General features: G+C 52.3%; 1 protein-coding gene across 4 annotated transcripts; it reads right to left on the bottom strand.

Annotated features, from left to right (window-relative positions):
• Positions 1 to 832: 832 nt before the first annotated feature.
• Positions 833 to 23,153, bottom strand: PES1 (pescadillo ribosomal biogenesis factor 1). Of its 4 annotated transcripts, none has more exons than XM_048821359.1 (15): positions 23,010 to 23,153; positions 22,214 to 22,293; positions 16,640 to 16,793; positions 15,715 to 15,824; positions 10,613 to 10,784; positions 10,085 to 10,174; positions 6,954 to 7,070; positions 6,582 to 6,659; positions 6,054 to 6,143; positions 5,739 to 5,869; positions 5,069 to 5,194; positions 4,548 to 4,732; positions 4,161 to 4,300; positions 2,840 to 3,007; positions 833 to 1,765 (listed from the first exon to the last, which is right to left on the bottom strand). In XM_048821359.1, exons 1-15 carry the CDS (start codon positions 23,031 to 23,033, stop codon positions 1,679 to 1,681), a joined length of 1,752 nt encoding a protein of 583 aa, XP_048677316.1. In that variant the 5' UTR covers positions 23,034 to 23,153; the 3' UTR covers positions 833 to 1,678. The 4 variants fall into 4 exon arrangements, with proteins under 4 accessions (XP_048677316.1, XP_048677317.1, XP_048677319.1 ...); XM_048821360.2 differs by having other exon boundaries at positions 4,161 to 4,297; XM_048821362.2 differs by lacking the exon at positions 6,954 to 7,070.
• Positions 23,154 to 24,611: the final 1,458 nt, after the last annotated feature.

Here is a 24,611-nt window from a genome sequence, read left to right as displayed (position 1 = left end):
TGGATGCATGCATTGGAAAATACAGTAGGAATATATATATCCACAGAACATGAAACAATGGGTGTTGCCATACCAACTGTAACGAGACCAATCCATTAAGGTGGGCTGTTATCAGCAGGAGAAAAAAAAACCTTTTGTAGTGATAATCAGGATGGCCCATTTCAAACAGTTGACAAGAAGGTGTGAGTAACAGTAGGGGGGAAAATTAGCATGGGGAAATAGTTTCACTTTGTGTAACGACCCATCCACTCCCAGTCTCTATTCAAGCCAAATTTAATGGTGTCCAGTATGCAAATTAATTCCAATTCTGCAGCGTCTCGTTGGAGTCTGTTTTTCAAGTTTTTTTGTTGGAGAATTGCGACTTTTAGGTCTGTAATCGAGTGACCAGGGAGGTTGAAGTGTTCTCCACTTATCTTAGAGCTTAGCTGTAGACATTGGAGCTATGGCTGTAGACAATGGATTAGCACATATGTATATGTATCTTCCTACTGTATTTTCCACTGCATGCATCGAGTGAAGTGGGTTTTAGCCCACGAAAGCTTATGCCCAAATAAATTTGTTAGTCTCTAAAGTGCCACAAGTACTCCTCGGTTTTTTTGCTTATAGCTACAGACACCCAAGTGGGCCAGCCGCACCCAGCGGGTTTCCTGCATTCACCCAGGGTTCACTGAGTTCACTCTGAATAGTGACCTTTCCCTCTCAAGAGATTACAGTCAAATAAAAGGAGCTGGAGGCTACTGAGCAGAGCCCTGAGGCTGGGAGGGCAGCAGCTGTCACAGAGGGCTGAGCTACCATAGCTCAAAGGGGGCAACAGACCACACGGGAGGCCAGCTGTGAAAGTTGACTTTACTAAAGTACAGTAAAATCACAGCCCTTTTCAGGCCCCAGCCCCTGTGCGGAGAGGAGCTCGGGGTGGGGGGGCTGAGGCAGCTTTTCCCGGGAGGCCCCACAACCTGCCTGCCCTGGCTGCAAGGGACTGTGCAGATCCCCAGCTTGTAAAGCAAACAGCAAAGGGACCCTCCCTCTGAGAGCAGCACCTGCCACAAGCTCCAAGGCACCCAGCCTGCTGGAGGAGCCCCAGCTCAGGGCCTGGGCCAGCTCACCCTGGGTCCTGTTTTTACCATTAGCTCTGTACGACCCAGAGCCCCGAGACATTTGCCTGCACCAGGCACAGCCTCTCCTTCCCCAACCCGGGGAGAGCTGCTGACACTTAACAGGCCATTTGGCTTTTCTGGGGACCTTTGGCTGAATCCATGATCTGCTGCAGCCACGGGGAGGATTCTTCCTTTTCCACACCCCTCATCTGCCTACCTAGAGGCTCTGCTGGGAGAGACCAGGTGGGGGAATCCACTGCCCCCTCCCACCCATGACCTGTTGGCATCGGTGTGGGTGAAGCAGACAAAGAAAGCTCCCGGAGCCTCCCCATGGAGGAGCCTTGGATGGGATCCCGGAGGATGGGGGAAGAGGCTGGTTTTGTTTTTAAATAGAGGGGATAAGCGGTAATTGGGGGTGTCCCCAGAGCATTGACAGAGCTGAAAATCACGGCCAGCCAGATGCTGTTGGCTTCTGTTCAGTGTGGCCTGTCATGGAGGAGGCCCGAGGTACAGCCTAGAAAATAGGTCTCCCAGGCCAAGGGGCAGCTCCAGTCCTGGAGGGAGGGCAGAGCCTGACAGCCCCATCACTCCCGTCGCACCTTCTTGGTTTTCTTCTTCTCTGATTTCATGGCAGCATCATGAGCTTTCCTCTTCTCAGCAAGTCTGGTTGCCTGCGGGGGGAGAAACCGCCCAGATTAACCCCTGAACACTGACAACAGTTCTTCCCCCTGCCTGTTACAGTCATGCCAGAGCCAGATTCGAACCCCCTCCAACACTGGAGGAGATCATACCCTGATCTCAGACTCTGGGCCAGGACCACCCACCCCTAAGCTCTGGGCCTGCTGCTGGATCAGGATGGTTAGCTAAGTCACTCACTAGCTCTAGTTTTTTTTTTTTTTTTTTTTGGGGGGGGGGGGGAAGGGGGGGGGAGTGGTGAATCACGGTACACATCACTGCCATGGACACAGGCCACCTGGGACACCCCAGGACCACCTCAGGGACCTAACCTTGCTGACTCCCAGGCCAGAGCTCTGCACCAGGCTTAAACTTCCATCCACCCTGGCAGGCAGCGAGAACTTGGGGGGGGTGTGGGGGGAATGTCACCAAGCCCTAGGGGAAAGCCCCAAGGGCCAAGTCCAGAGGCGAGGTACGGGGGAGAAGTGTACATTACAGACCAAGTGGGCCAGGGGAATTGTTATAGAAAAAGCCCCCCTCCACCCCAGGAAGTTTACACGATCATTTCCATCATTGTTGAACCCAGGCCAAAGTCTCCGAATGCACAATCCTCCCTCAGTGGCTTCTCCTGTTCTGTATACACCATAGAGAGACAGCATTGCCTAATGGACTGAGTATAGGGCTGGGAGTCAGCAACTCTGTTCTAATCACCATGGAGGCTCCAACCCTCCCTGGGACACTGAGCAAGTCACTGGCTCTGTGCCTCAGTTTCCCCATTTGTTAAGCAGGGATGATGCCCACCTACCTCCCAGAAGTGGGGGACTGGCCAGTTTCTGCCTCACTCGGTATTTTACACAGCGTGCGGATGGTTTCTGGCCTAGCACTCCCCAGTGCCGTGTCATCCCCATCCAGTTAGAACTCGCTGCAGCCTGGCTCGATTAGGGTAACCCACCTCTCTTCACCAGTGTGCACTTTGTGGTGGGAGCAGGCTGAGTATTAAGGCCTATAGTTCTGCTCTAGTGACCAGGGGGTTCATCCCCACGCTGGGGAGCGAGCGCCGGCCACAATACCTCTCGAACTTTGCGCTTCTTCCCAAACATGATTTTCTGGTAGAGGTACTTCTCCCTCTTCTTCATCATCATGATGGCGAGACGCTTCTCCTCGCTCTGCTCCTCTTGGGCTGCTTGCTGCTTGTCCTCCAGCCGCACAATGCCAGCCGACACCTTCACTGGCAGCTTCTGGGGAGGGCACAAGAGAGCCAGTGACCTCAGAAGCCCCCTGCTGCATCCATTGCAAGGGACTCCACCCCCAGCCCTGCAGATGGCGCTGCCCCTTCCCTGGCCCTATCCTGAGGGGATCCCACAGCTGAGCCTGGAGCAGCCAGGGCAGCATGAGCTAGAACTGCCTGCAGGTAAGGCAGAGCGCTCAGCTAGCACCCCACTAACAAGCTGCCATTAACGTCATGGCAGAGAATGCACCAAGGTTCCTCCTGGAGGTCCTCGGAGCTACCCCCAAAGGAATTCAGGCAGAGACTGTGATGGGAAAGAGGGCACGTGCCCAGCGCCACCAGTGACAGGAACTTTAGCTGTGCTCCCTCACGCTTTTGCAATTCGTTTCCTTTCTACTTTTTTTAGAAAAAGTAGAGAAGAAAGCATGGCACTGTCTGGCTTGGGGAAGTTTCAAGATTCCTCAGACAACGTATACCCGTCCCTAGAACACACGTGTATGTGACAGCTGCCATCTCGCCCAACGCACCAGGGATTGAACCGGGGACCTCCAGAGCCAAAAGCATGAGCAGCTACTGCTTGAGCCAACATTACCTAGCTGGGGCTGTGCAGACTCCTGTCCTCTGTGGACTGGCACAGAGGGGGACCTGTCCCCTCCAACCTCCCATGAGTACACACAGTGTCTCGATTTTTCACTTGTGAGTGTAGCAATGGTTTTTGCTGTGCATGATCACTATGCAGATTTCAGAGAAGCTGGAGGTGGTCTGGATTTAAGGGCAGGTGCTAGCCCTGGATAAAGACTGGACTGGCCTGGCCAGGCCGAGGTCCCAGCCCATTCTGCAGGAGCCCCATCAAAGATTAAAAAAAAAAATTCACTCCTTAAAATAATAAAAACCTCAAGCTTCAAGTCCTTTGCCCAACCCCTCCCTGCTCTCTTAGAAAGGGACATCACCTGCAGAGACCGAGTCAGGAAGCATTTGGCTCAAAGGGGAGTGTTCTGCACAGGTGAGCAGAGGGTTCAGAACGGAAGCCATTCAGCAACCTGCCTCCAGCAGGTGCTACCCAGTGGAGGGCTGAGACGGGGAGGCATGGAGCTTGACCAGAGCTGCACCACAATGGGGATGTCCCCTTCAGGGCACGCTGGCTCCATGGCTATGCATGGTACCTTTCCCTGGGATCGCTGCTCTTCCAGCTTCTTCAGTTTCCGTTCATCTTCCTGTTCAGAGTGTTCTTCTCCTTCTGAGCCTTCATCATCATCATCATCTTCATCACTGTCCTCCTCCACCTCCTCTCTGCTCTCTTCTGCTAGAGAAGTCAAGAGAGCAGAGTTACCATTCAGGATTCTAACCCCTAAGCAGAGCAGGAAGAACCAGCCTGGCATAGGCTGGCAGAGAACCCAGGTAAATGTTTCCCAGGTCTGTGCTCCTAAAGGACCTGTTGATAACCTGGGACGAGGAGGCAAAAGGAGGGAGGGACCGATGCCCAGAGGGAGGCAAAGGATGCCCAAGGTGAGAAAGCTGGCTGGATCCTCGGGACTTGGCCTCCCCATTACCTGGGTTCTCGCCCTTCTGCAGGGCCAGCAGCTTCAGCTTCTCAGGTGGGATGTAGTCCCCATCCTTCTCCGAAACGAAGGGCGAGAGGTGCGGGGGCAGCAGCACGCCGGGGAAATAATCAGCCACCGGGAGGCACATCTTAGCATTGACCGAGTCGAACACCCACTGTGGCTGGAGGTAATACCTAGGAGGGTGGGGAGAGGGCTGGAGTGAGCAAGAGGGATGGAGGGAAGGAAGAGCCAAGAGGAAGTGGATGTGGGTGGATGGCCCCCACCCGCAGCGGGGTCCCTAGAACATGGAGCAGGCCACTTGCACACCAGAAGGGGATTGGGGCAGACACCTCACTGGGGCCTGGCTCAAAGTGCACTGAAGCCAGCAGACAGGCGCCCAGGGGTGGCAGGGCAGAAATGCTGAGGGCAAAGAGGGGGGCTGAATGGCTCCAGAGCAGGACAGTCAGTTGGCCTCTCCTGCCGCTTGTGCAGAGGCTCAGATCTCACCCAGGCAAAGATGAGGAGCTCACCTGCCTATCACCTGCTTTCCCAGGCTGGGCCGGTCGACAATCTGGTGGGTGATGGTTGGATTCCTCACATCGTAGGTGGCACTGATGCACATGGACTTGTCCCAAGACACTTCGCCTCCAAAACACCTGCCCAATGAGAAACGCCCATGAATCAGGCTGGGTGGGAAGGGCCCAGCACCAGCTGAGGGGCAGGGAACAGAGTCCTATGCGGGACACACAGGGGCCTCACTGTTTGCAGTGGAAACTTGCAGGGACACAGTGACATCCCACGAGGCTAAGACTGGAGAAGCTGGATTGTCAAGAGGATCAGGAATGCAGATCCCCTCCCTCAACCTTGTCAAGGGGCCCAGGGGAATGTGCCTAGGCACCTGGGCCCACAGCACCTTCTCACAGCCACAGCAGGGCTTCAAGGTTGCTCCAGGAACTTCGTTCACCCCAGCCTCGCTGGGTAGCTCTCGCAGGCAGGGACACTGGCTGGGCTCCCCAGAGTATCAAGCCTGGGTTAATCCTGCTCTCATGGCTAGAGGATGGCTCATGGGCTTCCTCCATCACTAACATTGCCCTTGCTCCTCACTTACTCCTGGACTTGGTACCCACCCAGTTCAGACCAAGTCCCTCGCCCTATCCCCAGGGCTCGCCTTGAGGGAGGAGGAGTGCGATCAGCACGTACCGGATGATGAAAGCTATGGGCTCCCGAGGCACCTCTCTGTTCAGGAAGAACCGCAGCCCCTCAAACAGCTTCTTCTGCTTTTCTACTGCCTCCTGCTCCTTCTTCCTCGCCGCCTCCTGCTCCGCACTCTCCTGGCCAGAGCAAGACGCTATGAGAGGCTCCTCTACCATGCCCTCCCCTCCCCACATGCCAACCCTAGACAAGGGGAGGGACAGCAGGGAGCCCCCTCCCTTGTGGCAGTCCCTTCCCTGCCAGCCTCCTTCGAGGTGTGGGGGGACTTGGAGCAGTGATAAATTCAACCTGCTGAGCTCTTACCCCATCCACGGGGAACTCATCCACCTGCACTTCATCCTCTGGGTTTGGTGCTACCACTCGGGCTAGGCTGGCACTCAGAGCTGACAGCTTCTGCAGTGGGAAAAACCAGCAATGTGTCACACACAGCTCTCATATGGGGGAGGCTGCCGGAAAGGTGGTTAAGATCCCAGGGCAGGACCCAGGAATAGCAGGCTGTAGGTCCTACAGGGGTCCTCTTTCGTATCCCACCTCCAGCTGCAGCCAATACCCAAGGGCTCAAAGGAAGCCCCATAATGCACCTGGTCCATTGCATGGCACTGGGGAATGGCTCCCCTTTAGCCCCTGCCTTGGAGATCAAGGTCCCTTTTGTTTGCATGGCTACAAACGTTAACGAGTGCACCAGGGAGAGGGGCCCAGCCCCCCAGCCAGGGCGGCCAAGAATGGCAGGGTCTGTGCCCCACCCCCAGGCCAGCTGGGGAGTGTCCAGCTGGCCCATTAACCAGCTCCAGGGTGTCATGTGGGGTCCGCATGGCAGGCAGGGCCTCTCACCTCCATGTAGCTCTCTGAGTCCATGGCGTACGCCTCCCCCTCCTCCGGCTTCTGCTCTGCCACAGCCTGGCCTTCAATCTACAGAGAGGAGAGGGGTGAAGGCAGGGCCAGAGTCTGGCATGATCCTGCTGCTCCCTTCCCCAGCCTCTCAGGCAGTCACCACCCTTCCAGCAGGATCCGACTGTGCTGGGCCCACCCACAGCACTCCCTCCCCACCAGTAGGGGCAGGCTGTCTCCCCTACACTAAGCACCCGGGCAAGGGGAAGAACCTGGATCACACTGCAGTCCCCCAGGCCTGCTGCAAGAGTCACCTCTCCGCTTGCTACCAGGGGCCTGGGATCGTAAACCCCGGTGGTGCCCTCCGCCCATCACCTTGGGGGGGTAATGCAGGTTGAGGGACTGGTAGAGGCGGAAGTTCACAAAGCCCAGCAGCGTGGTGTAGAACTCCGTGAAGGTCGCCATGACCCTGTAGTCTACGTCCGTCGGGTGCTGGAAGAGACAGTGGGAGGTCAACCAGGGACATCAACAGAGCTTAGGGGGAAGCAGTGATAACCAGCACCTTCCCCCGTGCAGAGCTGGGGCCAGGAGTGGCTGTGGCTCCGGGACAGGAGGATGTGGACAGGGCTAAGGGGTCCCTGGCTGGGACCATAGCTGGGGGGCAGGAGCAGAGCCCCGGGCATGGGTCCTGCAGCCGGGATCAGGTGCATGGCTGGGCACGGAGCCAATGGCAGACAGGACCCCGCATGTAGGGCTGGGAGTGGAGCCCCGGGCCCTGCAGCCAATACTCAGTGGCGGGGAAAGGAGCAGAGCTGAGTGGCGCTCCCTCCCCACCCTTCCGGGGGCTGACCCAGACCTCAGCTACACGCCCCCAAAATGTTCCTCAGCACCCCCTAGAGGGGCATGCAGCACAGACTGGGGGACCTCTGCTGTAAAGCAACTTCTCACAGTGAAACCTGGGGGCGCTGCAGCACTCCCCGCAACCCTAGTTCCCGCGCCTATATCCCTCAGTTTCACTCAGAGAACACCACTGTATCGCCCCTGCCCCCACACAAGCCTGGGAACTGTCTGCCTGGCAAATGCTCAGCTCCAAGAGCTGGAGCACACAGCTGAACAGGGCTGTCTCCCCCCGACCAGGGGACAAGGTGTTGTTCAGCCCTCTGCAGCGGTAGCAGCCCCATGTGCAGTGAGCCAGGGAGAACTCCATCTCCAGGCAACGGCAGGAAGAAACTCACTGACTCTGCATTTAAGACTCATGCCCCTTGCCCCAGCCCCATCTCGCACAGTTACCCACCCAGCATTCACAGGAGCTGCCTCCATGCCCCAGGCCAGCGATTTCCAGGCTGCTCATTAAGCGCTCTCAGCAGGCACTGCTGGGAGGTAACAACCTTGGGAAAAGGTCCTTGAGGGCTGACGGGAGGGAGCCTGCAGAGTCCCACCCACCCGGTCCCCTAGCAGGGCAGGGTATGATGCGTTAGCAGCAGAGTAGGCCCCTACATGGCACTGGCTGCATGTCACCCACACTCTACCCTGGGAACCCCAGGGCAGCCAAGGAACAAGGGAACGTTTCTGTCAACCCTGAAGCGAAGATCAACCCACGCAAGAGAGGTTCCCCAGAGCATGGCAGACCTGCAACCGCAGTCTCAAGAAGATGGGAGGTTGGTCTTAAAGCACACAATTAACAGAGAGGGCTCCTGGGTCCTGCCTGTGAGACTCAGCTCAATGACCCTTGGAGACCCTCCAGGGGATCACCAAGAGAAAGCAAAATGCACAGGAGTGCCGCCTGTGGTCAAAGCCCTGGACTGGGCAGATTCAGCTGGAGATGGCTGGACAGCATCTCTGGGACTGTCTGCTGCTCAGTCTGCAGGGGTCTGGCAGATCTTAGGAGAGGCCCTAGAGTGTCTTAAAGGTCAGCAAAGGTCATTGATTTCTAGTTAACTGGAGGGGCACAATGCAGCTCCCCAGCCAGTAAATGAATAACCCAGCAGAGACATTGGGTGTGGGGGGGAAGGGAGGCTGAAGAGAGAAAAGAGAAAAGACTAGACCTTCTTGGGGCAGGGGGAACTAGAAATTGAGGTCGATAGGACATGTCAGAAGGGGAGGAGAGCAGGATCTTCAAAGAGATACTCTAGCTCAGCCAGAAGTTCTGAGCCTGATGCAGGAATTGTGGCGTGAAGTTCTCCAGCCTGTGTCATTCAGCAGGTCAGACTACATGATCAGAGTGGTCCCGTCTGACTTTCACTCTATGAATCTATAACTAGAGCAAACCCAGAGGGAAGACCCAGTGGCCAGCGTTCTAGCCTGGCGTTGGGAAGACCCGAGTTCGATTCCTGCTCTGCAACAAACATCCTGTGACTTAAGGCAAGTCACTTAGTCTCTGTGCCTCCACTGCCCACCTGTACAACAGGGCGAACAGCCCTCTCGGCAGCGCTGTGGGACTCAGATGCCATGGTTGCAGGGGGCAGATAAGCATGGAGAGAAAGACAGCCAGTGGCAAAGTGAAATGCTGACGAGCAGGGGCCATTCAACCTTAACTCTGCCCCCTTGTGCACGTGCATCAAAAATCCGTGACAACATGATCACCCCGTTGTCCCTGCAGGACCCTGCTCTGTTTGCTGTCCTTCGCACTCTCATATCACTTCTAACCTGCGCAGCAAAGGACAGTCCTGTTTGTGGCACCTCACAGCCTTCATATAAAGGAGAGTTTACAGAAGATGACATTTGTAGTCTAATAGTCTGGCTCCCCTCCTGAAGCCCAGACACTAGCATCCTCATCTGCTCTCCAAGTCCCAGCTCCAGCACAACTGAACTGGAAACAAATCCCAGCTTCTTTGTCAAGATGATCACAACAGACTCCCCCCAGCTTATCTGGCAGAGCAGTCAGAGGGCAGCAAAGGACCCCTCACACTGCCCTGAGTCTGCTCAGACCTGGCCTCTGTGGAGACAATTAGCAGCTAATGAGGGACCCCACCCCAGGACAAGGACTGAGACCCCACCCCCTCTGATGGGACCAGCTTTGAGTTTCCACCAACCAGAACTGTCTGGGAGCTTGCTAGGGAAGGCTCCGCTCCCTCCGCCTTCCATCCCACTCACAGCCACCCAGCCCGTTAATCTTTAATAAAGTTCAGAGAAGTAATTAAAGTTAATTATTTCCAGCCCAAGAGGAGAACGATGAGCTGGCTGGGCTCCAGGGTTGCTGACTAGTGCATGCAGGGTGATGACTCTGACCCAGAGGCAGGAGCTCCCCAGAGGGGCAGGTGAGAGGCTGTTTCAGACGGTTCCCTGGGCATTAGGCCCCATGATATCCTGAGCACCATGCAGTCCCTAGGTGGCAGCTCAGCTACAGCAGCTTCGAGGAGCCGCCCTGCACTCTCCTGGGACTCCCCCACCCCCATACTGATGGAAGGATACTAGAGCCCCCCCCCCGCCCTCGCATCTTATTCACAGGCCTCAGGGAGGTTGGGGGATGGACAGATAGACACAGGAGCAGAGCGCACGGTACTCACATCGTGGGCAAAGGCATATGGAGTAATCCAGGTGATGGGCTGCCCCAGCACCTCGGCCTGGTAATAGATCCCTTTGATGGACAGGAACACCTGGTGGGAGAGCAAAGGGAGAGGAGCTGGGGGGGGGGGGGGGGGGCACGGCTGCTGGCAGGAAAGGAGACAGCCTGGCCAGCGCACTGTGAATCCTACATGCATTGAGGCCCCCTCCACCCTCCAGCAGCATAAGCAGGGCTCTCAGATCTGTACTAGGCAGGAGACGGACATCCCTTAACCCCTCGCTATCCAGGGAGTGAATTTTTTCCAGAGCACATGCTGACAACAGCATAGCGCTGCCCTGCTGCAGAAGGCCTCTCCCCCGCTTCTCCCTGGGAACACTCAGGGCAAGCATTAGTTGGTGACTAGATGTTCTGGAACCGAAGGCATCTCTGAGCCCAACTGCCCAGCCAGCCACACCAGGGTGCTTCTCGCCGAAGCCCTCACTGCACTGCCCAGGCAGGAGAAGGGCCTGCGCTGGCAGGGGACTCTCACCTTGCGCAGGGAGCGGGAGGCGATGACGTAGTTGAGGAACTCCACGGTGAGGCGGCGGCACAGCTGGATGGTCTGCACATGGCACTTGCCAGTGCGCGGGAAGGTGGCAAAGAGGAAGCACATGGACAGTGCGTCATCCAGGTCTCGCAGGGCATCGATGAAGGTCGGGTACCTGCATCCGCCACAGAAGAGAATCCCGGTGAGAGCAGGAGGGGGCTCCAAATAGCAGCATCCTCCCACATCGCTAATAAGGCGGCACTCGCACCCAGCCCAGGAGTGGCAAAAACTGGAGCCTTTCAACAGGTGTTGGGTGGCCCCTGTGAACCAAGTCTGGGGACATCTCAGACCAGTTCTAGAGAGCAGGCTTCCTCATCCCTGAGCTCCTCACTACCACAGCTGGAACCAGATGCCAACAAACCCAGGGGATCTGCAGACACCCTAGTGTGGGGTTGGAGTCCAGACCCACTTTGGTGCCATTCAGGCAGGTAGTGAATAACAAGCCCCCGCATGGACACCTACACTTGTGGCAAAGAGGAAATACACAGTGGGGAGGAACAAGATGGAGACAGCCTGGGAAGCTCACTAGTGCAAGAATAAATCATGTTCCTGCTGCCTGACTTGTGTAAACACCTGCGGATCCCTAGCTTGTATGCTGCATATGTTTGCATTGTGTACAATGCACGCTTCACCAACCCACGCCACATTAGCTTGTGAACACTCCCTTTGGTCTGTTTATGGTACCACCACACCTGGATTCCAGTGTCATAGAATCATAGAATATAAGGGTTGGAAGGGACCCCAGAAGGTCATCTAGTCCAACCCCCTGCTCGAAGCAGGACCAATTCCCAGTTAAATCATCCCAGCCAGGGCTTTGTCAAGCCTGACCCTAAAAACCTCTAAGGAAGGAGATTCTACCACCTCCCTAGGTAACGCATTCCAGTGTTTCACCACCCTCTTAGTGAAAAAGTTTTTCCTAATATCCAATCTAAACCTCCCCCACTGCAGCTTGAGACCATTACTCCTCGTTCTGTCATCTGATACCATTGAGAACAGTCTAGAGCCATCCTCTTTGGAACCCCCTTTCAGGTAGTTGAAAGCAGCTATCAAATCCCCCCTCATTCTTCTCTTCTGCAGGCTAAACAATCCCAGCTCCCTCAGCCTCTCCTCATAACTCATGTGTTCCAGACCCCTAATCATTTTTGTTGCCCTTCGCTGGACTCTCTCCAATTTATCCACATCCTTCTTGAAGTGTGGGGCCCAAAACTGGACACAGTACTCCAGATGAGGCCTCACCAATGTCGAATAGAGGGGAACGATCACGTCCCTCGATCTGCTCGCTATGCCCCTACTTATACATCCCAAAATGCCATTGGCCTTCTTGGCAACAAGGGCACACTGCTGACTCATATCCAGCTTCTCGTCCACTGTCACCCCTAGGTCCTTTTCCGCAGAACTGCTGCCTAGCCATTCGGTCCCTAGTCTGTAGCTGTGCATTGGGTTCTTCCGTCCTAAGTGCAGGACCCTGCACTTATCCTTATTGAACCTCATCAGATTTCTTTTGGCCAATCCTCCAATTTGTCTAGGTCCTTCTGTATCCTATCCCTCCCCTCCAGCGTATCTACCACTCCTCCCAGTTTAGTATCATCCGCAGTGTCCAGCTGGTCTGCACTGCTACCGGTGTTACTGTGATTGGCCGTACCCTGAGACCTACCTTTACAGTCAGCAGGAGGAGAGGGACAGAGTCTCAAAAGATATTTAGGCACCTAGGGCAGTTTTCAAAAGTAGGCGCCTCACTGCATCGTTTGGTGCCACTGACCTTTGAAAGTCTGCCCCGCAGCGCTGTCAGACAACAGGTGCTTTACACACATAGAACAAGCCCTGCAACAAAGCTCTTACCAAAAGAGATGGGAGGCAGCATGGGCTTGGGCTAGGCTGCTGATCTGGGAGTCACAAGACCTAGGTTCTACTTCTGGCTCTGCCGTGCATCTTCCCTTCTCTGGCTGTTTCCCCTCCCAGCCACTGTCTCGTCTATGTAGACTGTCAGCTCTCTGTCTCTTATGAGGTGTTTGTATAGCACCTAGCACAATGGGGCCCTGACCTCAGCTGAGGCCTCCAGGCAACACTGGAACACAGATCAGCTGTGCTGATTACGGCACCGTTGGTGGGTGCACCCTTCATGTTTCACTGCAGTCACCATGTGACTGGGCAGATCATCTGCAGGATTCACATTCCTCTGGGAGTGACTCTGAGCATCATCTTTGAAATCACCATTCAGGGAGAGAAGGGGTATCACTAGGTATCACACAGGCCCCTGGGGCCTGGAACTTGTACTAAGGCTGTGCAGGCTCAACCCTGCTTTGCCCCATTGTCTCTTCAACTCATAAGCAGTGGTTTATAAACATTTTAAAGGCAACGATGCAGCTCACAGGAACAGCAAACTATCGTAGTGTGTAGGAAAGATAGGAAGCATGGCAAGAGACCGCCCTGGCTTGTGAACACTCCCTTTGGTCCCTTTGGCTTAACCAGGAGATCCTCAATGATCTAAAACTCAAGACATCTACAAAAAGTGGAAACTCAGCCAAATTACAAAGGATGAATATAAACAAATAACACAAGTACGTATGGACAAAATTAGAAAAGCCTTGGCACAAAACAAGATCAAACTAGCTAGGAGCATAAAAGGTAACAAGAAAACATTCTAAAAATACATTAGAAGCAAGAGGAAGACCAAGGACAGAGTAGGCCCATTACTCAAAGAGGGAGGAAGACAATAATAGAAAATGTGGAAATTGCAGAGGTGCTTAATGACTTCTTTGTTTCGGTTTTCACCAAGAAGGTTGGTGGCGACTGGATGTCTAACATAGTGAATGCCAGTGAAAATGAGGTAGGATCAGAGTCTAAAATAGGGAAAGAACAAGTCAAAAATTACTTAGACAAGTTAGAAGTCTTCAAATCACCAGGGCCTGATGAAATGCATCCTAAAATACTCAAGGAGCTAACTGAGGAGATATCTGAGGCATTAGCAATTATCTTTGAAAAGTCATGGGAAGATGGGAAACATTCCAGAAGACTGGAAAAGGGCAATTATAGTCATGTATAAAAAGGAAAATAAAGACAACCCGGGGGAATTACAGACCAGTCAGCTTAACTTCTGTACCTGGAAAGATAATGGAGCAAATAATTAAGCAATCAATTTGCAAACACCTAGAAAATAGTAAGGTGATAAGTAACAGTCAGCATGGATTTGAGGGGAGGGATAGCTCAGTGGTTTGAGCACTGGCCTGCTAAACACAGGGTTGTGAGTTCAATTCTTGAGGGGGCCATTTAGGGATCTGGGGCAAAAATTGGGGATTGGTCCTGCTTTGAGAAGAGGGTTGGACTAGATGACCTCCTGAGGTCCCTTCCAATCCTGATATTCTATGAAATTGTGTCAAACCAACCTGACAGCTTTCTTTGACAGGGTAACAAGCCTTGTGTATGGGGGGGAAGTGGTATATCTTGACTTGGGTAAGACTTTTGACACCGTCTTGCATGACGTTCTCATAAACAAACTAGGGAAATACAACCTAGATGGAACTACTACAAGGTGGGTGCATAACTGGTTGGAAAATCATTCCCAGAGAGTAGATATCAGTGGTTCACATTCATGCTGGAAGGGCATAATGAGTGGGGTCCTGCAGGGATCGGTTCCAGGTCCACTTCTGTTCAATATCTTCATCAGTGATTTAGATAATGGCATAGAGAGTATACTTATAAAGTTTGCGGACGATATCAAGCTGGGAGGGGTTGCAAGTACTTTGGAGGACAGGATTAAAATTCAAAATGATCTGGAGAAACTGGAGAAACAGCCTGAAGTAAATAGGATGAAATTCAATAAGGACAAATCCAAAGTACTCCACTTAGGAAGGAACAATCAATCATTGCACACATACAAAATGGTAAATTTCAGAGTAACAGCCGTGTTAGTCTGTATTCGCAAAAAGAAAAAGGAGGACTTGTGGCACCTTAGAGACTAACCAATTTATTTGAGCATAAGCTTTCGTGAGCTACAGCTCACTTCATCGGATGCATACTGTGGAAAGTGTTCTTCTACACTTTCCACAGTATGCATCCGATGAAGTGAGCTGTAGCTCATGAAAGCTTATGCTCAAATAAATTGGTTAGTCTCTAAGGTGCCATAAGTCCTCCTTTTCTTTTTACAAACTAAATAGGAGTCAGTGTATTGCTGTTGCAAAAAAAAACAAAAACAAACAAACCAAAAACACAAGCATCATTCTGGGATGTATTAGCAGGAGCGTTGTAAGCAAGGCACGAGAAGTAATTCTTCTGCTCTACTCCTCGCTGATTAGGCTTCAACTGGAGTATTGTGTCCAGTTCTGGGCACCACATTTCAGGAAAGATGTGGACAAACTGGAGAAAGTCCAGAGAAGAGCAACAAAAATTATCAAAGGTCTAAAAAACATGACCTATGAGGGAAGATTGAAAAAATTGGGTTTGTTTAGTCTGGAGAAGAGAAGACTGAGAGGGGATATAAGAGTTTTCAAGTACATAAAAGTTGTTACAAGGAGGAGTGAAAAATATTCTTCTTCTTAATCTCTGAGGCTAGGACAAGAAACAATGGGCTTAAATTGCAGCAAGGTTGGATATTAGGAAAAACTTCCTGTCAGGGTGGTTAAGCACTAGAATAAATTGCCTAGGGAGGTTATGGAATCTCCATCATTGGGGGTTGGACAAACACCAGTCAAGGATGGTCTAGATAATACTTAGTCCTGCCTTGAGTGCAGGGGCCTGGACTAGACGACCTCTTGAGGTCGCTTCCACTTCTGTGATTCTATCTTGGAATGAGTCAGTTACATGAGCTGCAGTCGTGGGATTCGATGCTTGGAAGAGGCTGCCTGAGGTCAAGCCCAAGCAGTGTCCCAGGTACAAGTCCTACTGCTGGGGGGCGTGACAGTCCCTGGTCCAGCTGCTTGCTCGGATGGATTCTCGCTAATCAGACTAAGCCTTCTAAGTTCCAGCCAGCCTACCTTATCTGCTATACAACAACAGGGCTGTTTCACACCGTGCTATCGGTGTCCCAGCCCTGGCAACCTCCACCTCACCTCTCCTTGATGATGTGGTCAAGCTTGTAGCTGGGCTTGTTATCTTTCAGCCGCTCCACGGTGTTCCACTCGCTTTTCCCATACGCTTTCCGGAGCTTCCGGACAAATACCTGAGCAGAGACAGAGAGGCCAGGGGGTTGATACAAGGGAATGCAATCATGTGACCACCTCCTGCACCTATCACACTTCAGGTCAAGGCATACAGCACATTCCCATCACTGCCAAGGGCTTGATTAACAGACCAACAGGAAACAGGCCTCAAAACCTGCCTTCTCACAGCACACCACGCAGTGGCAGAGAGGACTAAGGGGACTTGCCTAAGGTCACCCAGAAAGTCAGGAGCAGAGCAGGGGAAAGAACCCCGGAGTCCTGGCTCCCAGTCCACTACTCTCTTCGCTGGCTCATGCTGCTCTGCCCTTCAGCTCATAGTAATAAACCAGGCACCTCCACCCACTCAGAATCAAAGCCCACTATTGCTCTCTACTGCCAATATAAGTGCCCCACCACTAGGGCTGCGTCCTTCACACAGGCCTAGAATCCTAAGCAAAGGTCCTGTGGCATGTTAACAAGCACAGCTGGATCCACAGCAATGAATAATGAATCTGCATCAGCAGTGACAGACTCCCAGGCAGGCTTCAGATCCGCAGCTTCCCACTCTACCAAGCCACCAGCCTAAGAAGTCACACACAGCAGCTGGTGCCTGCCTCCTTCAGTTTCCAAAGCCCAGACTGCCCATGACAAGAGCAGCCCCAAGAGCCATGGCACGTTAGGAACACGCACAGCTTAATGGGAGGTGGACAGCAGCCCAGGCAAGGGAGGCCAGGAGCTCCAGAGCCTGTATGTAGAGGGGTGGTAGGGGAATGTCTTTTTCAAATGGAACAGAGCTAATCTAACTCACAAAGCTCAGCTGGCCCTCTCAGCCTACCTTATACTCCCGAAACTTGTTGATGATGGGCTCATGAAGGAGGAACTTGATGTCTTTGAGGAGGTAAAAGGTCCGGGCAGCAGTGGAGCCTTTGTTCACCTTTTTCTTGTGTTTGGGCTCATGGGGGTAGATCCCCTTCAGGATACACAGACGCCTGCAACACAGACACAGAGGAGATGAGAAACCACACAAAGGCACTAGTGGCTCAAGGCACTGGTGATGGGATGCCCCTGAACTTCACTAATAGAGAGTTAAGGTGGCTTAGTGCCCTTCTACAAGGTGGGCAGTGGGTGGTAAACAAGCCTCTGAAAACCAGGAAATACTCAAACCCACCGCCTGCATGGGTCTAATGTTTGATTTAGAAAGTGGTTTGGGACATTCCCTGCAACTGACTTTGCAGGATCCGTGCTAAGTCGCCATACACAGCATTGCAGCATACAGAGCAGTAGCAGAGTTTGGAACATGCTACTCAAGGCTACGTTCCAAACAGTGTAAAGCAGCACTGGGTCCAGCAGTCATTCTCTCATACCTGTTTATAGCACGATCTGTAAAGTACTGCCTAAGTCATCATGTGCAGTCTTTCAGAATATAGATTCAAGCCCCTTCGAAGACAGCTGTGCTACTCAAGGCACTTTCCCAAGAATATAAACATACCTGTGTCACAGGCTGAAGCTATGTCTATACTAGAGACCTTACGGTGGCACAGGCACAGACATGGACCAGCCAAAGAAACAAACACCTATGAGCAGATTGCATGGGAGACGCAGGAGAAAAGGTACAACAGGGACCAGCAGCAGCACCAAGTGAAAGCAAAGGAACTGTGTCAGGCATACCAGAAGGCCAAAGAGGCCAACAATCAATCTGATGCCACGCCAAGGACCTGAAGAGCTTCATTCTACACTTGACAGAGACACCAACACCCCACAAACCACCGTCATGGAACAGTAGGGGGGAAATAAACACTGCTACTCCACCCCAAGGGACATTAAGGACAACAGCTTCACATATACAGCAGCCATAGCTCTCACACATCAGTGTGTGCAACTAAAATGGATATGAATGTTCTTTCACCTTAATATATTAACGAAACAGAATGTAACAAGTTTTTATTGTATTTGCTTTTAAATCACACAGCCTTTTTTTGCATTGGTATTGTTACTGAATAAATTTATATTATTTGGAAAACGAATTCATCTTTCTTCGTTCATAGCATATGCTGCAGAGTGCCTAGCAGTTCTGAAAGCACCCACTTACTTGTTACCGTACACAGTGGGACACGACCCATAAAGTCAGTGACACACACTGTAATAACCATAAATGTACACCAAGCACCGGAAAATTAATAGGTGCATTGTCAGTATTATATTCATTGATGTACATCAAGCACCACACAGTTCGTAACAGGCTCCAAAATAGCAGGGTCAGGGAGAGCACGGTATACCACAATGCATTACTATGGATCACTGTTAAAGAACTACTCCTGGGGGAATTTGGTGGCAAAAAATGGAAAATTCTGACAATTTTATTTGTCAGAATAACAAGATAATCACATCAGTTTCAATTATTTTGGTAATTAATTTCAAAAATATATGTCAGCAAGTATGTCTATAACAATACAGACAACAAAAAGATTCAGGAAATGTTTTTTGACAAATAGATTTCTTACTAGGTATATTAATAGAGAACTTGGAGTACACAACAATACAGAACCATATTTCCCACACCCCTCAGAAGCAGTGCAAAGGCTTGAGGGAGTCAGGGATAACGGAGGAGCTAAGGGAGAGGGAAGTAATTGCTGGGAAGGGACCTGGGTATGAACTGGAGGGTTGTTGAGGGCAAGCTCTCTGTTCTGGTGCCACAGCAACCCCTGGTGGGTGAAAAGCGTAACTGCAGCACATCTCCAGCAGAATGTATTTTCTGCAGAGAAAAAAAAATTATGCACAGCCCATATATTCTGCACATACACAACGGTGCAGAATTCCCCCAGGAGTAAAGTGCACTTTCAAATCCTCCCTGAGCCATATAGCCCTGTTGAGCTCTAATAGCCCTTGTTCAAACTCAGCAGACAGAAGTCCACCTCTGCCCTCCATCTCAGCAGCAATTTCCTCCCCTTTACTTCACAGATATCATGCAGGACATGGCAGACAGCTACCATCATTGGGAATTTCCTTCCCACAGATCTAATCTTGTCAGTAAACACCACCAATGTCCCTTCAATCAACCAAAAAGCACATTCAACGGTCATTCTCCACCTGCTGAGCCGATAGCTGAATCTCTCCTTGGTGCTGTTGAGGTGGCCGGTGTACAGCTTCATAAGCCAGGGGAGTAAAGGGTAGGCTGGGTCACCTAGGATCACTACTGGCATTTTAACATCACCAATGGCAATCCACCAGTCAGGAAATAAAGTCCATGCTTGTGACTTTATGAACAATCCTGTGTTCTTAAAGACATGAGTGTCATGCCCCTTCCCTGAACCAGCCTACACTGATGTCAGCGAAGTATGCCCAGTGATCCACAGCGCTTGCACAACCATAGAAAAGTAGTCCTTTCTGTTGATGTACTTTGTGGCAAGGTGGTCTAGTGCCAAAACAGATGGCACGCATATAACCCTATGCCTCCACCACAGGTCAGGAACCCCACTGCTGCAAAGCCATCCACTATGTCCTGCACATTGCTGAGAATGACCTGACCAGTAGCAATCCTGCATTACAAAATTCAGCAGTGCAATCCCCACTCGCTTCTCCACTGTCAGCACAGTTCTTAGTTTGATGTCCCTGCACTGAAGGGCTGGGGTGAGCTCAACACAGTTCTAGGAATGTGGCCTTGTGCACACGAAAGTGCTGCAGCCACTGCTTGTCATCATAAGCCTGCATTTTGATGCGATCCCACCAGTAAGTGTTCATTTCTCAGTCCCAGAATAGGCAATCCACCACGTACAGCTGCTCTGTGAACATCAACAACCCTGAATGAGTTCTCGCTATGTCCCACAGCAATCTGCCCTCCAAGAAGTCATCTTGTTCCCCGCTACAGTAACTCCTTGCATAATGTTGTAGTTACGTTCCTGAAAAATGCTACCTTAAGCAAAACAATGTTAAGTGAATTCAATTTCCCCATAAGAATTAATTGGGGGGGGGAGGAGGAGGAGAGGCTTAGGTTCCAGGGAAATTTTTTTTGCCAGACAAAAGACTATATTTTTATATTTATTATACATACACACATATACATACACACAGGATAAGTTTTAAACAAAAATTTAACACTGTACACAGCAGCGATGTGAAGCTTGGTTGAAGTGGCAGACGGTGGCATATTTTCCAGGGAATGCCTTACTGTTAAATGATGAACTAGCACTTGACTGAGCCCTCCGCACACTACAAGGCAGCACGAATGGAGGGAGGGGGGACAGCGACACACACCATGTGTGAGAGAGAGATGCGCATTGCCCCTTTAAGTATGCTGACCCTACTTTAAGTATACTGCCTTTGCTGTAGCTCACGAAAGCTTATGCTCAAATAAGTTTTTTAGTCTCTAAGGTGCCACAAGTCCTCCTTTTCTTTTTGCCTTTTTAAGTAGATCTGCAAGTTGAGACAGCAGCTGCTGCCAGCAAGCTCTCTCCGTCCTGAGCCCCATCCTGTCTCCCCTGCTCTGGGGAGATGGGGGCCAGAAGCAGCAGGAAGGGGGACACCCAGACATTAGCACCCCTCTTCCCCCACTGCACAGCAAGCAGGAGGCTCTCGGGAGCAGCTCCAGGGCAGAGGGCAGGAGCAGCACAGGGCAGTGGGGGGAGGGACAGCTGAACTGCCCGACAATTGATAGCCTGGTGGGCAGCTACCACACAAGAAACTTAGGGGAGCTGATAGGAGTGCTGCCGGTCCACCCTGGTTCCAAGCCCCCACCAGCTCGCTCCAATAGGCTGCTCTTTCTGCAAGCAGTGGACAAAGCAGGCAGTCCCTTATAAACAAGGTTATAAGGACAGGTTTCAGAGTAACAGCTGTGGTAGTTTGTATTCGCAAAAAGAAAAGGAGTACTTGTGGCACCTTAGAGACTAACCAATTTATTTGAGCATAAGCTTTCGTGAGCTACAGCTCACTTCATCGGGGTTTTGTGCTGAAAATGGCCCAACTTGATTATCATACACATTGTAAGGAGAGTGATCACTTTAGATAAGCTATTACCAGCAGGAGAGTGGGGTGGGGGGGGAGGTATTTTTTCATGCTTTGTGTGTATAAAAAGATCTTCTACACTTTCCACAGTATGCATCCAATGAAGTGAGCTGTAGCTCACGAAAACTTACGCTCAAATAAATTGGTTAGTCTCTAAGGTGCCACAAGTACTCCTTTTCTTTTAACGTTATAAGGGAGCATTGAGCAACTTTAAACAAGCATGTTCTCTAATTGATCAGCAACAAAACGTTAACAGGGACGACTTTAAGTGAGGAGTTAATGTACTTCAGTTCTTCTTGAGGCTCTGTAAATACCGAAGGAACATGCGTCCTGTGCTTGCAACACTCATGCCAATAGGGCAGAGCTGTACAGGCTCCGTGATTCTGCCAAAGGTGACAAACAGCAAGGAAGAGGGCTGTACAGATGTGTGGGATTTTTTTTTTTTAAAGACGTGAAAAATTATGGGAGTTAGATAACATTATGGGAAGGAGAGAGTTGCACACTGTGAAGTTGACCCTTGCTGCCAGCCACCCCTGGACGACTTGTTTCTGCTTCACCATGCATTGCCAAAGTTCCCAAGAGACAGTGCTACTGGACTACCCATGGTGCACCACACTGTACACGTCTACATGCTTCCCAATGCAACACATGAGGATCTGAATCTCTTTGGTGCATCAGTTGGGCTTGGCCAACCTGGAGTTACAAGTTTTACCCTTAATAACTTTCCAATATGGCTTCCATGCAGAGAGAGTGGGTACCATGTACTAGCTGAGATAGATTCTGAGCAACTGAGTTCAACTTGGGGAGGATCTAAAGTTTGAGCCCCAGGAATGTGCAAAAAAGGGTAGAAAAATGGTGATTTTGTAAACAGTTCACTACGGGCTTGTCTACACTGGCAGCGCTTTAATGTGGCTTGGGTAGTCGCAGCAAGCGATGGGAGACAGCTCTCCCAGAGCTCTAAATAAATCAACTCCACGAGGGGCGTAGCTCCCAGCGCTGGTGCACTGTCTATACTGGCATGTTACAGCGCTGAAACTTGCAGCACTTGGGCTGTGTTTTTTCACACCCCTAAGTGAGAAAGTTGCACCACTGTAAAGTGCCAGTGTGGACAAGCCCTAAGACCAGATGCTCACATCTCTTTATATGCTTACTAGCAACCTTAACACAGAAAACAGACTGAACTGGCTGAGAGGAGCAACATATATATACACATAAGCAAACAGAATCCCCTTTCGCCTCTAGAAGAGGAACCCTGCAGGGCAGGACAATCACAGATTAGCAAAGGAGGCTGGACAGCTCTTGCACTGTAAGTCACATTACACAGGAACAGAACAAGTCAATATCCAAGGCTGACAATTCAACATTTTTCAGCTTCTCTCACCTCACTTGGAAACCCTAAACCATTCCTTACCTGAAGTCTGCGAGGCTCAGCTGTAGTTTCTTCCGGGCCTTGTTTCTAGTGATGTAGTTTGTGGCTGATCCCCTCTCGTACTTAGGAAGAAACAAGGACAAAGATTCATTAGCAGCACAGGGGACAGAAGTTTCCTTGAATTGGGATCACTGAGCACAAGGAAAACTAGTGACTGGCTCAGAGAAGGTGAGGTGAGTAACTCAGTATAGATATTAAGCAGACTAATCCACACAGGATCCGAGATACAGAAAAAGGGGCTCACCTCCAAATTGGGGATCCTTTAGAGAACAGCTACCTAGGATCTCAGGAATCTATTGATAGCAACAATATTCTGTGGATTATTACCTGAGCGCAGGACATGCAGGAGGAACCCACAGCAGCTGAGACAAGAAGGGATTTACACGAGGTGCCCTGACACCCAGCTGAGAGCGATTTGTGGGCACCTTAAGAACTGGCAAGCCGATGCCACGAAGGGCACTAATGCGGGGGGGGGGGGCACTCCCGGTGGCTACCGGGTGCCGGCACATGCCCCGCCTGCCCAGAGAGCGGCGCCCCGGGGCAGCAGGCCCGGCCCGCCGCAGACCGGGGCCGACGCGCTGCTGGCAGCGAGCGGAGCCCTGGCACGCTCGGGAGGAGACCGAGCCCAGCCCGCGGCCCCGCGGGGACCCGCTGGCTCAGGCGGCTCCGGGGCGAAGCGAGCTCGCGAGCCGCTGCCCAGCGCGGGGGACGAGCCCCGACGGGCCCAGGCAGCGGAGCGGGGAGGGGCGAGCGCAGCAGCAGCCCCGCGGGCCGGTACCTTCTTCTTCTCCAGGCCGCCCATGGCTGCGGCTCAGCGGCGGCCGCGCTCCGCTCCCCGCGCCCGCTGGCTCTCCAGGCGGCGGCTCCAACTGCTCCCACGTGGCGCGCCGCGCCGAGGACCCCACGGGCCGGGGCTGCCTCTCGCTGCCTGCGCGGGCGGCACCATCCGAGCGGCCCTGCGCCAGGCCACCGCCTCGCTCCCGGCGCGGAGCCCGCAGCGCCGCCGGCCCGGGGCGCGGGGAGCCTCAGGAAGGCGGCGGGGGGCGCCCGCGCGCCCCTCAGGCATGAGTCGGGCAGACCCTGGGCTCGCGGGGCCTGCTGGGAAAGGGGTCCAGAGACTGCGCAGACCACGCTGGGGGGCAGGGCTGCGCGGGGCTTGCCGGGAAAGGGGCGGGGCGGCCGCTGCTTTGGTTCTGTGGGGACGGTCCTGGTTTGGGGCCGTGGGAGCCCGACGTGCCCACACGGGCGCCTGGTACCCCCCCCGCCCCCCTCGCGGCGGCTGCCCGGTCTCCCTGCCCCCCGGCGTCACCCGGGGGCTGCGAACAAGGGGCGGGGAGCGGCTCGGGGCGTCTCAGGCGGGGCAGGCGCCTGCGGAGGTTTGCGCGCTGAGGGCTGCTCCCGTAGCGCCGTGCTCGGCGCTTCCCTTCTCTGCTGTGGCCGTGAGGAGAGCCGGAGGGGTCGGGAAGTGCGCGCTTTGATGGCAGACCTGCCGCTCGCTATGTTTCATGAAGACACGGCGGGTCCTTACACCTGACCCAGGTTTTTACCAAAAATAGTTTCCAAGTTTCACGTCAATCAGTTAATTTACCAGTATTTTTTCCAAAGCTGCATGCTAATAAAGGGCCATCTGAGTTGCATACTTTAGATGCTGGAAGGGTATTAACATATTCTTTAAATAGACCTAAAGGTTTTAGGAACTCCTCTTTGTTATTTTTTCCTATTCTAAGAATCATCTGAGTTATGATCATAGAGTCATAGAATGTTAGGGTTGGAAGAGCTCTCAAGAGGTCATCTAATCCAGTGCAGGACCAACACCAGCTAATCATCCCAGCCAGGGCTTTGTCAAGACAGGCCTTAGAAGCCTCTAAGGAAGGAGATTCCACCACCTCCCTAGGGAACCCATTCCAGTGCTTCACCACCCTCCTAGTGAAATAGTGTTTCCTAATATCCAACCTAGACACCCCCTTGCCCCCCACCCCACACTGCAACTTAAAACCATTGCTTCTTGTTCTGTCATCTGCCACCACTGAGAACAGCCAAGATCCATCCTCTTTGGAACCCTCTTCAGGTAGTTGAAGGCTGCCATCAAATCCCCCTTCACTCTTCTCTTCTGCAGACTAAATAACCCCAGTTCCCTCAGTCTCTCCTTGTAAGTCATCTGCCCCAGCCCCCTAATCATTTTCATTGTCCTCCACCGGACTCTCCCATTTGTCCACATCCCTTCTGTAGTGGGGGGCCCAAAACTGGACGCAATAGTCCAGGTGTGGCCTCACCAGTGCCGAATAAAGGGGAATAATCACTTCCCTCGATCTGCTGGCAATGCTCCTACTAATACAGCCCAATATGCCATTGGCCTTCTTGGCAATGAGGGCACACTGCT

The sequence above is a fragment of the Caretta caretta genome, chromosome 15, assembly GCF_965140235.1.
Source record: "Caretta caretta isolate rCarCar2 chromosome 15, rCarCar1.hap1, whole genome shotgun sequence".
Lineage (NCBI taxonomy): Eukaryota > Metazoa > Chordata > Testudines > Cheloniidae > Caretta > Caretta caretta.
Note: the sequence above shows the minus strand (reverse complement) of the source record. Positions and strands in the feature narration are given on the sequence as shown.